This window comes from Alligator mississippiensis, chromosome 3, assembly GCF_030867095.1.
Source record: "Alligator mississippiensis isolate rAllMis1 chromosome 3, rAllMis1, whole genome shotgun sequence".
Lineage (NCBI taxonomy): Eukaryota > Metazoa > Chordata > Crocodylia > Alligatoridae > Alligator > Alligator mississippiensis.
In genome coordinates, this window is record NC_081826.1 from 31468551 (window position 1) to 31485145 (window position 16595).

The following is a 16595-nucleotide window of genomic DNA, read 5'->3' on the forward strand; positions in this document are numbered from 1 at the left end:
AGGGTCTGTGCTGAAGTGATTTAGCCTATTTGTATTGCTACAGTATCATGCTTGTATAACAGCTACTGCTTATTCCTGAGTACAGCTCCCCTTGCCTCTTGAAGCTGCTATAAATGTTTGTTTTTCTGTACTGTTACCATCCTTTTTACAAAGCTCTTTGGAAAAAACTATTGCGTGTTAACTATTTTACTATTTACATGATAACTTCCTGACACCCCTGTAAGGGAAAGATTATAATATTTGCAACTATGCATCTCAAGAGGCTTGACACTTCAAGCATGTAAGAAATGAAAGCTTCTACTGTTGAGAGGCAATATGTTAAAATCAACCTCTTTTATATACAGAGTTATATATACAGTAATATTTCTTAAAGTTTTAAAGGCTTTAGAGATTTAGATGAAATTACAAAAAGAGAAGATCCTGTTGTATTTTTCAGTAGGTTTATATTTTAGCAAAAGGTGTGGGAGGTTAAAAAGACTCACGTTGTTATAGATGTATGTTGTGGCCCTGATTCTAAAATCTGGATTACTTAACATAGTTATTTACAGTTTCTTTTTCTTGAAAAAGATCATGTCTGTACTAGACTGGTAGTTTGTATTTTATATTTTGTTTTGCTCCTTGAGGAGATGCTCTTGATGGTTTAACAAAACAGATCGTAGTTTTACAAACTGATGTTTCTGCTAAATTTACAATCTGCATAAACCCAAAGAACCAACATATGGAAAAAGTGTAGAAAATTAGAGCAAGATGGAAGATATAAAACCTACATTTCAGAGTCTGTATTGTCTTGAGAATCATGGTCAAGGTTTTCTGCTCTGATTTAAGATTTCTCCTTAGATGACAGAAAGTAGTAATCCCGTGTCATTTCTGTAATTAGCTGGAATGTATCATTTATAAACACCGCATATCCTAGGAAGTTTGAAATCTCTCATCTGAGCTGTATCCTCAAGCTACTCCGACTGGTTTGTGAACCACGAGCATCTCTATCCTTTATATATGGACCAGAGTATTGCTTTAATTGTGTTTTGTTGTGACTTTTAACCGTGCCCTTCTTTCAGAGTATTTAGAATATAAAAACTGCCATTTACTGGGTCAGACCATAGATCCATCCAACTTGGTATCCTTTCTTACATGGTGACAGAGTAGATCCTGAGGAGAGAAAGCACAAAGCATATCCAGAATTTTCTACCCCTTGCTCCTTTCCCAGTTGTTACAATCAATTGCAGTCACAGCAGGGCATGCTTTAGAGAGAGCTCAGGAAACAAAAACAAGTTCCAGCAGCAAGGCTGATTTGGTCATATTATACGCACTTTCTTTTGGGCATCATGGCCAAACTAATGGTGCTGTTGGTACCTTTTTTGCTGTTACTTTTTTTCCACTCCTCGAGGATTATATCAATTGTTCTACCTTTAAAGTCGAGTCATCTGTTCTTGTAATGTTATGCAGATTGCAGTGATGCAATGCAGAAGGAACTGGTGAGGATTAAAAAAAGTAAATGACACTCTTATTGAAGTACAGCAGCATTTAATCAAAGAAATCATAATCCACTAACCGGTGTTTTCATAGGAGGATAATAATTTTTTTCTAGATTTAGAGAATTTGTTATGCTGCCCCTTTTATATTGAGAAGTCTTAAAATTCAGTGGCTGCTGAAATACCATACTGTACTGTGTATTGGGGTGGCCATCCTGCAGCATGGCTGCCACAAGTGGCACAGGTAGCCTGTGTGTGTGACATGCAGCAGATCAGGGATGGGATAGGCAGCACAACAGCAGGAAAGCAGGAAGCAGAAAGCAAAGCAGCTAATCAGGCTGAGAACAGAAAGCCACCCCCTACCCCCAATAATTAGACCCTATATATTAGAAAACTTAAAACATTTGATATAATTTTCCATGTATAGAATCTAATTATTTGAGGCTTGTCTTGAGTTTGTCCTCCTCCCACTGATATAACAGGAAAAATAAATCTGGGGTTCAGGTGGCCCCTTTGCCCTCATCTCCCCTCTTACTGTCAGACACTGCTTTCCCTAGAGCGGGAGGGAACAACTCTGAACTACTGCCACCACCACCTCCACCCCTGCTGCTGCCAGACCCTGGCTGCAGCCCTGTGCCCTGCAAAAATCTGGGGGGGGGGAGGGGCACATGCCCCCTGTGCCTCCCCTTTCCTACCCACACGTTAGTTATGCTTTTATACCTACTTAAAAAGAGTAAAAACTATGCATGATCTTAATCCAAAGCCAAAAGGCCCATGATTTACCATATAGTTCATTGGGCTGGGCCCCAGCAGAGTTGACGGTATTTCAAACCATGGTGACCCTACAACTCAGCATCCATGTATATTCCAGATACCTCCATAAAAGGTCCATGTGCTAATTAGCTGACCAGAACTGAGTTTTATTGGCATGAGTCTTGGGATCCTCCAAAAATTTATATGCAGATAAGGCATAGGACAGCCTGGTCATCTTCACCTCATGGAAGATGGGGCCACACTAATCATGTGACAAGCAGAGAGAGGGGGCAACAGAGGGATTCTGGGTGAACTGTTTGGGGCCCCATTTGGTAATGTTTCCAAGAGATTTAAGGCTGGTGAACACAAATCATTTGAAATGGGAAAGAAAGGAACAGCTCAGCTGTGGGAGTGAACAGAAAGTTAAAATGTATGCAGTGCAATGGTTCACTATGACTTGAAAAAGAGTTGGTGCTGTGGGGGACTGGACTCGGTGTGCTTTACTACATGTCTTATTCAGATGTTGCACTAACATGTTTGCTCAATATGGGCCATGTAGTTTATAGTCATGCTCAGTGTTGGCTGCATTTAATCAACTTCATAGTTGGTTTCCATTATTTAGCACATGCTGCTTTTAGCAACAGTTTAATGAAGGCAATGTATTTAATGTGTTTTCCTTGTATGTGAATGCAAGACAAGGGGCTTTTTCACTTGAGTAGAAGACAAAGTTCTTCCCTCAAACACCACAAGTAAATGCAGCAGTTAATGTTAGCCAGAAGTAACTATAAATTTGGAACCTATGAAAGGTAATATTTTAATTTTGTTACTGAGAATTGTTTCACTGTATATTTCTTGGAAAGGAAAACTGACTTGATATAGATTACAATTTACTGAAATTTGGCAAAAGCAGGAAAACAGATCGATTTCTAAAAAAAAAATAAATAAAAAAAAAAATCAAACCATTTTTCAGTAATGGTAAAGCCAGTTTCCAAGTGGTAATGGAAAAAAACAACATGTACTTTATAGTGCATTACTAAAAATGTGAAGGTAAAGGAATGGCTGCTTACTATAGCAAGTGTGATATACTGTTACTGTTGCATTGTTCTCATTCCATTGGTATCTTTGCAGATCTTGTCTCCATTTTATATTAAGACTGTTCTGTAGGCCAAGAACAATCTTCATTTGTTCTGATCTTGTAGTATAACAGTCTAGCAGTAATTCCTTTTTGGGGCCTTGGGACACTGTTAAAACACAAACAATAAATAATTACAATGCTACATGAAATCGATGGTTCATCTAGTAGAGTATTAGTCCATTTCCAACAACGATCAATGCCAGGAGCTAATATGAGGTAGCTCCTGGCATTGATATGTCCACCTGTAGGAGTTAATTGAATCCTAGCAAGAGCAGTAGATCAAAACTGAGTCGGATGTACATACAGGATATTTGACATGGAGGACTGAGACAAATTTTGTGTTTCCAGGCTGGAATATGGTGAATTGGGTGACATGATTACATGTGCTTTTTTGCACAAATGCGCATGCACACACGTGCACGTACACGCCAACTTAAAAAACCCTTGTTTTCTTGGGTTTTTTCTTTTTTGTACACAGGTGATCAGAGATATGAAGCCTTCAAATGTAGGGTTCTCCAGGGAAAGTCAGTCCCTCATTATGCAGCAATAGAGCCAAATGGAGATGGTCTGATGATTGTTTCCTACAAACCCTTCAAATTTCTTCAGGATGAGGAGAGCCAACCTGAAGAAAACGAAGATGGGAAAATAGGAGATAAAAAGAAAGGTAACATTTGTTCTAGTGATGTTTTTTCAGAACTCTATAACTAAAAAAAACTAACTTTTGCATGAACACCGCATTCCCCCAGAGGCTGGGGAGACACAGGGAGCTCCCACATGGGGCGCTGTTGGCAGCAGCAAGTGGGGAGCTCCCGCAGGAAGCCACGGTGCTGTGGGTGGCACGGGGTGGGGGTGTGGCCCACAGATGCTGCCAGCAGTGTCAGCAGCGGCCAGCAGTGATTGTGGATGACCTGTGGACGCCATTTGTGGGGGGGAGTGGTGACCACCCACAGGCGCCACTGGCAGTGTTGGCAGCGCCTTCTTGCAGAGCATGCACCGCCACACTTGGGGTGCATGTGCATCCCCTATGCATTGCCAATGCTTTTATGTTAAAATAATAGGTAAAAGGCTTGTGAATTTAATAAGTTTGCATGCATGTATTAAGACAATCATTTGCTGACTTAAATGCGTACTACCGAGAAAAACTAGCATGAATATTCATGGTGGTTAGATGAGCATGATGGTCAAAGTAGATGAGCGAAGATTTAGTGAGAAATTCTCTTGAGCCAACAGAAACTTGATAAATGAGGCCTGAAAGCTCATATCCTTTGTCTCCCAACTATGCAAGCTGGTGCAATACAACTAACAAATCCCTCTTTTTTTTTTTTTTTTTTCCCAAAGAGGTCTAAATATTTTAGTTTATCTTAAGCATGTGCTGTCTCATTCCGAGTTGTATTGCCCTAGCTATTTCAACCCAGCCAGTTGACTTCTGGACCTTCCTGAAGCATCTCTTTTTTGTACAGAACATACTTTGGAATTGGCAGAACTCCTTGGCCTGCAATAGATAGGTGTCAACAATTTTGTCTTACTGGAAGCGTCTCTTTGCAGATCATAGCTTTGGTTGTCTCCATGATAAAGAAGGTATGCATGCTACCAAAACCCCTTCCTTGGGTGCCAAAGGTCTATACAATCATCCAACACAAGGTTCTTTTATCATTGCTGCCATCCATCCACTGAAAAACCCATCAGGAGACATCTCTCTCTCAGTGAAAGCTCTGTTCCTCTGCTAGCTTGCTGATTCACATGTGTGACTTTCTGACTTGAAACCGAATTTCATAGTTCATCTTACAGGGGGGAGTGCAAGTCCATAGCAACAGAGGGGCTATTTTGTTAAATACAGCAAAAGCTGTGTTAACCGGCACTTTATTAGCCGGACAGCATTATTAACTGGCATCCGAGGGACGTGGCAAAAACAAAACCAGAAGTACCACTTCCGGGTTTTGCCACTGCGAGCAGAGTTTGTCTGTGCCATTTCTTTGGCCCACGGCTCAGGGCAAAGCAGCCTGCGCAGGGCCCCCTTCCCTGTCCCCCAGCACACTGATGCCGGGGAGTGCACCAGACGGTGCACATTTGATTAACCAGAATAATTGATTAACTAGAATCCCCCATTCCTGGGGGATGCTGGATAACAGAGTTTTTACTGTATATGTCTTCCTTAAAAATCAGCCTGTGTGCCTGTTGTTGTATCAGTTATTCAAGTTATATTGTCCTACACATGGTGTCCTAGTTGCAGGCTTTGGGAGTACTAAAGGAAGTCCAGTCATTGAGGGTGGTACAGAAAGTACACTGAAGCCCCCATGCTATGAAGGAGCTGAGTCTCTTTATGCTACATACCTCCTGTAACTGCTTCCCTTCTCTGCCTCCCAAGATCAGGGCTCCTGGGGATATGGCAAGAGTTACTTTCTTGTTTCTCCACTTCACTGAACTCACGCGTGCCATAACGTGATGGTGAGTTCTTGGGTTCAAAAAAACGTGCTGACATGAGGTTACTCTTTCCTGTGTTTTGATGCCTTGTTTGAAGGAACAGGTTATTAGTCCTCTTTCCGAGTCCAGACTCCACCCCTCTGGGCCCAGCCCTCGAGTCCCCACTCTTATGAGATAACTTGAACACCAAAGGCCTCTGTCTCTTGCACCCAGCTTCCCACCTGTTTTCTGCTCCAGATACCAAGTAGCCAGTCAAAACAAAACTGCAGTCCAGCAACGCTGTCACTTTAATAGCTTCTCCCTCACTGCCCCACAGTCGGTTTCCTGGCAGGGCTGAGTCAGTGCTCTCAGCAGTCCCTCCCAGGTTCATGGCACCTCTGGCATTGCAGCTTTCAGTGCTACCTTTAACTGCCATTTTTGCCATGGAAGATGCAGCTGTCTCTCAAGAAACACCTGATCATTGGCTGGGGAGTCTCTTCAGGGTCTGTGGCAGATGTAACTAATTTCCCAATTAACAAACTTTACCTGTGCTGGCCTCTGAATCCTCTTAAAGGGTCAGTATCCCTAATCCATTGATGATGCCTTCGTCTCTCTATACCTCTGTCCTGATCCCCATTTCTCCTTGTCACTCCTCCTCTCTTTGTCAACAGGGTTAGGGTTCCCTGTTACACTTCCAAATGCTCCGTGGAGAAAGCAGTAAAAGACAAAATCTTCCAAGCCTGCCAGTTATTCTGCCTCACCGAAGGAATCAGCCTAGGGTACCCTTTTAAAAGACCTTCTCCATCCTCTGAACATCAGCACTTGTTTAAACAAATCCACTCATTCCTGAGAAAGTCCAGATGGGATATAGCCTGTATAATTCTGAGACCTCTAACTTGCCTGAGAACAGGGATTCTCAAACCAGGGTGCTGCAGCACCCTGGGGTGCCTTGAGGTAATTTCAATGGCATTACAGGATGGCATGCAGTGTTATCACTGTTGGGTGCGCATGATTCACAAACTAAACTCAGAGATTTAAAATAGGGATCTGTAGTGCCAAAGACATTTTGACCTGTTGCGGTCAATTGAATTCTTTGCAACAGGAAAATTGCTCTGTCACTTTTCAGTAGTCAAAAAAGCAAGGGAAAACTAAGAGCTGGCATTGTCCCAGGGGTTATTTGAGTCTCCATATGGGATGCTTCAAGTCTAAAAAGGTTGAGAACCCCTGCCCTAGAGAGTTCTGGTATGTGGTCCTGCTGACTCTGTCGTCACAGTACCTGTTAATGCTCATGGCACAACATGACTCATCTGTGAAGAGGCCCAAAGATCATGGCTTCATCTCATAATTTAGGTACAGGCTGACTGATGGTCATGGACAGAGATTGTACCATAAATGTCCAGAAGATTGTACCATATTTTGGTTTGTGGCATAAAACTCCAGTAAACTTGATAGAAGAACAAGATTGAAGAGATTTTCGTTTGAACAATGCTAATGCACCTGCCCCTGCTAGAGATGGCAACCATCTGCTGCCAGGTAGCCAGTGAACTAGCTACTAGTGTTTCTTCATTCTGTAATAAGCTATCAGAATCTCTCTTCTATGCATTTTTCAGAATACAATTGAGTTGCGCTCTTTCCGAGAAAAAAAGCACAACTCCTTTAATTTCTCCAGTTTTATTCCAGGTAAGTGTACACTACTATTTAATTTTTTTAACTGATTCTGTGTTTCTATTTATGTTTCCATTTGTCAGACCCTCTTTATTACTGGCAACAGACAGAAGATGATTTAACAGTAACAGTTCAGCTTCCAGAAGACATCACTAAGGATGATGTAACTGTACAGTTTTCTCCTGCTCATATCAGCATAGTATTGAAAAGTCAGCAGCTGCCTCTGTTAGAAGGAATGCTCCATTCATCTGTTGACCATGAAAGCTGTACATGGATAATTAGAGAGAACAAGAGGTATTGTATTAAATTGTTTTTATTTTTCCTATTTAATAAACAAAATTCACCTCTCTTCTATGGTCCCTGGGGGAGTGTACCCCCTTAGCAGTAGGCTTCCATTTTTTGCAGTGGGGAGTTCTGAGGCTCCACTACCTTGACACTGAGTCATTAGGTTCAGCAGCTTTGTCGTTCATACCACAACTCCTTTAACTGGTTCAAAAAGAGCATGAAAACCAAGTTGAAGACTTTTATTCATCCTCAAAGCTGTGTAGCCAGCAAGTGCTTTGCAGCAGCAGGAGTTTTTCAAAATAAGAGTTAAAAATAAAAAGCCAAAAATTAGAGCTAAGGACAGCCCTGCAGGAGTGGCTAGGGTAAAGGAGCACTGCTCTCCTTGCTCCTAGTGGGTGTTCAAGCATGGCAGTAGCAGGATCCCAACCAGGCTTCCTCATAGCTTGCCACTAGAGACCATCCGTGAGCCAGCACCTACCCTCCTCCCCTCCAACCTTCAAACAGGGAGGGAGAGCAGAGGACTGTGATATCCTGGGGACTGAGAGGGGCATAGAGGCATTACATGTGGTGCTAGAAAATTGTTTCCTGAGAAATTGTTGGTTAAAAGCTAAGATTTTTTTTCATAGAACAGATGGCTTTTTGTTCCATGAAAAACACCTTGAACACCTGTATGCTAGTGCTTTTTTTCCAAGAAAAGGACCCAGCTAAATGTAACACTTGTCCATGGCCTATGTCAAAGAATTTGCAGAAGCAATCTTAAATTCAGTCTTAATTTTTTTTCACTAAGTAATAATAAGCAGATCAATGGAATACTAAACAACTAGTACCATTCACTTCTTACATTTTATTCAACTGGCAAAATAGATAGCTTAAGAACTGAATGGGTTCAGATCTGCAGTGTCTTCTAAAAGCTACAGTGACTTAATTTTTCTTTCAGTTAAGCTGGGGTAAATAGTGCAACTCCACAGAAGTATCAAATCACTCTAAGTGAAATCAGAATAGACTTCTCTGGGGCTTCATTTTTCATCAATAAGCAACCTCTATATATTTTTAAAATACATTTTGCTGTCTTAAAAGATGATACTAGTTTCATTCAGTTAATTCACTAAATAATTGAATAAATGGTGTCCAATATGAATGCGTTTGTGTGAAGGTGTAGATTCTAGCTATAGATTAAATAATTTTCTGTGTGGACCAAAAAAAAGGTCCATTTTCTTTCAAGACCAGTTTTGAAAAATGTGAGAGCTGTATTTTAAACTGTACTTTTAAAAAACTCTTGTGCAAGGCTGTATATATTAAAAAAGCAAAGAGCTTTGCTTGAGGCCAAAAGAAAATGCAGATCTAGGAAAAGATTTTTCAAGTGATCCTTTGCTCATGGTTTGTGAACAGGACTTGCTTCCATTAATTTACCTTGCTTATTATACTTGTGAGGGATAAGGGCATGAAGCGTTTTCTTCTCCTTGTTGTCAAGTGGAACCATATTAGGACTCTTTGTTTGAATTGCATGTTAGGACTCCATTGTTTTATTAATGAGGTTAGTATTGTGAAATTGCCTCTATCTTAAAATTACCCGCTGGAATAAAGTGGATAATTTTAGTTCATATTAAGAGAATATTCTTTACATAATATCCATAGATGTAACCAACCCAGTCTTCCTTCATAATAGCCAGGCACAATAGGTAGAGAATCTTAACAAGGTTAGTCAAACAAAAAGGTAACATTTATTGTAGTGTTATGGTCTCTGTGATTGTGTTAATGCACAGCAGCAGTGTAGGATGGCAGCTGGATTCTAATACAAATAGCTCCGATTTTTAATAGGAATGAGGCACGACTAATGTTTTTCATTACGCCTGTAATAGGATTACATTTCTGTTTTGTTATTTTAATCTAGAGGCAATGTTTGTAATAGTGAACCACAGAATGAAAAATTAACATTTTAATTAGGCATGTTCAGCACTTCTTTTCAAAATAAACAGTGTGTGGCTGTTTGGTTTGCATCTCTTATGAAAAGGGAGTGGAAGGAAATCGCCTATTTAGAAAAACAAAGCAGGGCATCATCCCCCAGTACTCTCCCCCAGCCCTCAATCTTCAACTTCTCCTATAGCTTACTCTGGATTTCCTGGACCAAACTGAGAAGTTGTACAACTAGCGGTGCTAGTTTGATGCTTGTAATAAGACTTAAAGCAGGAGTAGTCAACATCTTTTGGCCAGAATGCCAAAAAACCCCACAATGCTTACCTTGGAAGGTGCTGGAGTGCCGGCATGGCAAAAAAACAAAATGAGGGCAGGGGGTACATGGCAGGATGCCCTGCTTGTGCCCCTTGCCCCTGCCCCCCAGCCTGAGCTCTGTAGCTATCAGCAGCTACCCAGAACCTGGGCTGGCTGCAGCCAGGAGGCTGCAAACAGCTGCTGCCGCTCCAGCCCTGGGCTCCGGGGAGGTAGCGGATACCGGTGATGCTCCCCACCATGCTGCCCTCACTGCTGCTTCTGCAGAGCAGCATATGAGACCCGGTGGGGCAGGGCACAGCGGGGGAGCACAGAAAGCTGCCTGCAGCTCTGAGTTCCCCACTGCCCTGGTTACACTTCCCCTGCGGGCAGGGGCAGCAGCAAGATGGACAACCCTGCGCTTCTGCCCATGCTGCTCCCATACACACGGGCAAAATGTGACCAGGGCATCCCGGAGCTTGCAGCTGCAAGCAGCTTCCCTGTGCAGCCCCTCTGCAAGCTGCCGCTCTGGGTCACACGCTGTACTCCCGGCCCTGCTGACCTCTCTTGGGGCCTCTGTCCTCCCAGCCGGCTCTTGGGAGCAGCCCGGGCTCTGTGGCTATCAGCAGCTACCCAGAACCTGGGCCGGCTGCAAACAGCTGCTGCCTCCTGGTCCTGGGCTCCAGGAAGGCAACAGGTCCCGGCACTGCACCTGCTGGGGCAGGGAGGCAGCAGCTGTTTGTAGCCTCCCAGCTGCAGCCAATCCAGGTTCTGGGGTAGCTGCTCCCAGCTATGGTGCCCAAGCTGCTTGTAGCCTCCCAGCCACCTTCTGGGAACAGCCTGGGCTTCTGGCTGGCAGCAGCTACCCAGAGATGGGGTCAGCTGCAGCCCGGAGGCTGCAAACAGCTGCTGCCTCCCGGCCTTGGCCCTGGCCCCAACGCATGCTGAGGAAAGTGGGCTCAGCTGCCAGGGTTTGCCAACCCCTAATGTAAAGTATATGTTGTAGGTTAGGCTTGTGAGGGGGGGGGGAAACAGAAGAGTAAAAAGCAGCTTGAGCAGACCTAAACTTTCTACTGTATTTGACATTCTTCTATAGATTGCTTTTCCTATTAGAACGCCTCCTGTGCCCCACCTCCCCATCTGCTCTTCTAATAAATTAATTGGGTATAGTTTGAAAATGTATAGTTTATCACCAGTTATATTCTGTCTGAATCCAGGTCATGGAATCATATAATGAAAGATTTTTATAAATGGTGCTTTTTTCCATCCCAATAGTAATACATGCAGTCTCAAGTCTCTTTGGTCTACAGATATTAACTACTCATATTGATATTAAAAGCCATGACTGATTGGAGAACAACTGGGTCTTAAGTTTTGAGAATGAACTGTAATCTAATATTTCAGCCATCTGCATTTTTAAGGAAAACCAAATTTTAATTAAAACTATTATGAGCAAAAAATGAATGCATTGTAAAGTTGCAGTGTTTCATTAAAATAATGTGAGCTGTCCTTTATCTAAACATATAATTCTCTGTTCCCACTGGAGAAAATCTAAGGTATAAGCAGAAATACCCATGAGGTGAAAATATTTGATAAATGTAATATCCTAAAATACCTTATGGGGATCACTAGAAGGGACTCAGTCCTTTTTCCACTGGAAGAGGGAGGTAGTAAGAGGATGACCAACCACAAGAAATATAGCAGAAAGAATAATAGAACCCAGTCAGTGCAGCTACAGAGACCTTTTTTTTTTTTTTTTTTTAAATAAATGAAATGGAAGATTTCTCTTTAAATAAATGTGTGGTAAGAGAAAAATAGCTTCTGGTATTTAAGACTGAAAATATTCCTGTAAAGCAGATGCCCATAACTGTCCACATTTTGCAAATGGGAAAAGAAAGGATCATAAAGATCAGTTTACCATATGTAAGAAACAGTATTGCCACCCTACTCTGTCAAAAATCATAAGACAAACACTTAAAAATCAAGAGAATTGCAATGTAAATCATGAGATGCTATTTTGAAGTGTGTGTGTGGTGGGGGGGTTGTTTGTAAAGGTGTGGGGAGAGGGGTTGGAGCCCAGAGTAGGGGGGTTCCTGCACACCCTGGCAGTATGTGGGGTATTGTGGGTCAAGAGTGAGGGGTAGCAGCAGGACTGGAGCGGTAGTGGCTTGGGATTGAGGGACAGACAGACAGGTTGATTTGTGGGTTGTGCTGCAGCCGCAAGCAGCTCGTTCAGATGTGCAGTGGGGCTGCGCAACTCCCTGCCCCTGCACGCACCCCTGGATTTGTGCTCAGGGTGGAAACAGGCTGCTTGCTATGAGCTGCAGCTCTGCGCCCTGCTGCCTTTGTTCCGGGAGCCGTGCAACTCCATCAGGCGGACATGAGACACGTGACATGGCCAACATGCGGCTCCCAGGTCAAAACCAGCAGGACACAGAACCCTGAGCCCACAACGGGCAGCCTGCCTCCACCCTGCGCACAAATCTGGGGGGCATGTGCCCCTCCATGCTTTTCCCAGGGGTCTGTGCAGCGGCAGGGAGCCATGCAAGCAAATAAGTGAAATATTGTGTTTTAATTCTGCAAGTCTTGTTACTCAAGTGTGTTTCACAGAGGTGTAGGTTGTAGCCATGTTGGTCTAAGGATATAGGCAGACGAGGTTCTTTGGGTGAATCTGATATCTTTTATTAGTTCAACTTAAATAGTTGGAAAACAATTTTTAAACAAGCTTTTGGGTTAAAAAACCCTTCCTCAAGCTAAGGAGTTGTTTCACAGAGGAGTTTTTTTTCTGTGTTATCTTTGATATGCCATGTGAGAGCAACAGTCCCTAACTAAGAGAAGAGAGCAGTCAAGCTGCCAGAATACCAACTGCTTTTAATTTTTGAAGGTAAAATAATTGGCTACTAATTACTGATGCAGACTGCTCAGTTAAGTAGTCAGAGTAATAGCTGCATGGAATTTCGAAATGTAGTATAATTAAGAAGAAAGAATTGTCCTAGATTATATTTCACTTCCATGATATTGTTGTCTGCCATCAGTAGCTCACGAAGTATGATCTCACCTCAGAAATGGTCCTGTTATATCCAGGGAGCTAGAGAGTGTTCCTACTTTGACAATGGACTACTACAGGGGCTGATCCTGTTCTTGTTCTACCCTACAGAGACCCTTCTACCATTCTGGCAATGGGCAGATCTGTATGACTCAAGATTGCAATTCTATTGCACCCAGGGAGATACTGTTACCCTTCCCATGATGTTTGTGCCAGGATCCATCTCTTCAGGGGAGATGTCTGATAGCATTGACCTCAGGATGTAAAAACCCCCCTCCACCACAAAAAAAAATACCAGGGAGGGAGCAGAAGAGAGCCATGGGATAGAAGTGGCACCCATATTTTTCCCAAGAGCCTAGAGGTTAAGGACTTGTCCAGGAAGCCAGGAAGTTGAAGACCTGAGTTTTATGCCTACTTCATTTAGTATATTAGCAGGGGGCCAGGAGGATTCAGTTCCATGTGACTTTTCTGCAATTTTCCAGTGTCTATTTAATACAAAACTGTTTTGGAAGCAGGGACCAGAAACCAGAATTCCCTCCTTTCTTTCCAGTACAATACTCTCTGCACTGGACTTTGGGGTCAGGCTCATTCTTGTATGGTCTCCTACTGCCCTATAATCTTGCTTTTCTTTAAATCTAATGGCCCAGATTCAATAGGAGAGATTGGGGAATGCCCATAGCTCTACCTAGTCCATAACCTGAGTTATTAGAGCACTTTTCCTCTGACAATGAAGATACCAGTGCAAATGCCCTCAAAAGTGAGGTATACATAAAACCCAGCTCCGTTTCTTGAGTAAATGCTTTTACCACTAAGCAAGTGGACACTCCACTCCTTTAAGATATAGATAAATGTTACAATGTAACTATTCTCTCCCATGCTTCTGTAGCAATGTAAATGTGGCAAAGCTGTCCTTGTTTTGGAGCCTGAATGAAGCAGTATTAAAATTACAATGGTTTTGCTACGCTTGTATCTCAATAGGAGCGTGCAGAGGTTACAGTTGCATCTTAACAGCTTTTATTAATATAATTTCATAAGCATAATAATGATATTGTTGTCTAGACAAGGGGTATCAGCTATGTCCCACAGAACCGTTCCATCTCTCCTCCCAGTAAGCTGATGGGCTGCTGCAAGCTGTGGGGCATGGATTGCTATTTGACAACATAAACCTCAGATTGTAAAAAAAACTAAAATTAAAATAATAATAATGGAGCAGCAGAGGAGGGCAATGGGATAGAAGGCAGTATTTGAGGTCCCTGGACCCTGATGGGCATTCAATGGCAGATCCCTAGACTCCTGCTGCCCACCAAACTTGGCCCCACATTGCTGGTAGGCTCCAGCCCCAGGCTGCTGCCCAAATGCAGACCCCCTGGACCTAGGGTTACCATATGTCCAGGTTTTCCCAGACATGTCATCTTTTTTTTGGCCCCCTGCCCTCCATCTGGGCAGGTTTTTAAAATGCAAGTAAATGTCTGGGTTTTTGCTCTGCCTCCGCTTTCCCCTGGCACTTAAGGCTTGGCTGCTTGGGGCTGGGAGCAACAGGGGATGGTGATTGGTTGTTGGGGAATCACATGTTTTCCATGCAGGCCCCAGCAGCTGCTCACAGGTGAGGCAGAGGGTATGTGTGTTTGTGGCAGGTGGGGCAGCAGGGCTGGGAGGGGCAGGGGGACTATGGATCAGGAGTGAGGGGCACTGGCAGGGCTGGGGTAGGCAGGGGGGCTTCAGGCTGGGAGTGAGGGGCACCAGCAGGGCTGGGGGGCAGGGGCTGTAGGTTGGGAGTGAAGGACAGTGGCAAAGCTGTGGGGAGCAGGGGGCTGCAAGGCACTAGCAGAGCTGGGAAGGGGCCAGGGGGCTGTGGTTTGGGAGTAAGGGGCACCAGCAGGGCTGGGGGTGGGTTATGACTTAAGAATGAGAGGCAGAAGTATGGCACAGTCGTATCACTGCCCCACTCCCTCCACAATCATATGCCCCTTCCCCCCTCTCCTCTCCCTCCCTCCCACAGGTGTCTTCTTTTTTGATACTGGAAATACGGTAACCCTACCCATGCTGCTGCTGAATACAGACCCACTGCAGTTGCTTGTAGCCTTGGGGGTCTGGCCTGGGAAAAGTCTGTGGAGGAGTCTGGTTCCAGATCTGGGCTCTGTCTGAGTTTCACACATTTGGTCTGGACCCTAAATGTCAAGAGTTACTTCATGTGGCTTTTCTAGCTAAGGAATAGGTTTTGGAGGGTTTTTTTGTGAATTTAAACACTTTAAAAAATGAAATGGGGTTGCAGCAGAGCTTTAGTGGAAGTAGATATCTAAGCAATCTAGACCTGTTTGTTTTGTGGTTGTGCAGGGGCAATAAAGTCATGTTTAATGATTTAGCTACTTAAAAGCCACCTGTCATGTTCTAGGCTATAGATTTTCAGCTAGAAAAAGTGACTGCCATGTCACTTATCTGTCAATAGCAACAATCCTTTCTCTCTAACTGGAAAAAGTAGAGGATGGATTAGGTATATATTTAGTTGTCGAGGCCATACTAAAGATATATAGTTCTCCAAGGCAATTAAAATAATGATTTTTGTTATCAACAGCTTAGTTTCCTTTTTAAAGACACTCTGAAAATGTAGGATTACTTCACTTTTGCAGCCCTTAAAGTTGTTTTAAAATAATGTAGACACTAATGATTGGATGTAAAGAGAAACTTTTCAATGAAAATTAAAATGTAAAATTAGCCAGAAAAGCCCTTAATTATTGACTATTACCTAAAGAAAGCTTGAGACATAAGTCGCTGCTGAGAAAATAGCTAGTTGACAGGCTGCATATAAAGATTTTATTCAAAATTTGCTGAGTACTGCTTTTCTGGAAGGGTATTAATGCATTATTCCAAAAGACATGGGGAAAATTGAACAGAAACTTTAAAGAATGCTCAAATTGGAGAACTGAGAAATTCTTGGCTAAGCAGGGAAATCCAGGAAAGCCCTTAAGGGCAAAAAAGGGCATACAGGCGGTGGAGGCAGGGAGTTAGCTACCAAGGAGGAGTATACCTCCTTGGCTCACAATTACAGGGAATCAGTTAGGAAGGGCAAAGCAGGATTAGAACTCAGGCTAGCAACAAAAATTAAGGACAACAAGAAGTCCTGCTTCAGGTATATAGGAAGCAAAAAGAAGGTGCAGGGCAACATAGGACCCCTACAGGATAGACAAGGGCAGCTGGTGACAGATAGGTGGGACAAAGCAGAGCTCTTCAGTGAGTTTTTTTTTGCCTCTGTATTCTTGAACTAGGATCTAGACAAATCTCCCAAATGCATTACTGACAGGCAGGAGAAATATCAGCCCACCAACTGCCAGCGCCGACCTAGTAAAGAGATGCTTAGAGGGGCTGGATGTGTGGGTTTGTTTGTTTGTTTGTTTGTTTGTTTGTTTGTTTGTTTGTTTGTTTGTTTGTTTGTTTGTTTTAGATCAGCAGGAACGAATGAACTCCACCCATGGGTGCTGAAAGAATTAGCCAGTGTCATAACAGAGCCATTGGCATGACTGTTCGAGGACTCATGGTGCTCAGATGAGGTCCCTGAGGACTGGAGAAGGGCCAATATTGTCCCTAATTTCAAAAAGGGGAGAAAGGAGGATCTGGGTAACTATAGACTGGTTAGTCT

The 16595-nt window shown here is 43.1% G+C and overlaps 1 protein-coding gene across 2 annotated transcripts in view; it reads left to right on the forward strand.

Moving 5' to 3' along the window:
- NUDCD1 (NudC domain containing 1) overlaps positions 1 to 16595 on the forward strand; it is a 156060-nt gene that overhangs the window by 72100 nt on the left and 67365 nt on the right. For both annotated transcript variants that reach the window (XM_059723807.1, XM_014611617.3), the window contains exons 5-6: positions 3839 to 4024; positions 7509 to 7719. In XM_059723807.1, coding sequence (XP_059579790.1) covers positions 3839 to 4024; positions 7509 to 7719 — 397 coding nt within the window. The remainder of the gene's footprint in view (positions 1 to 3838; positions 4025 to 7508; positions 7720 to 16595) is intronic.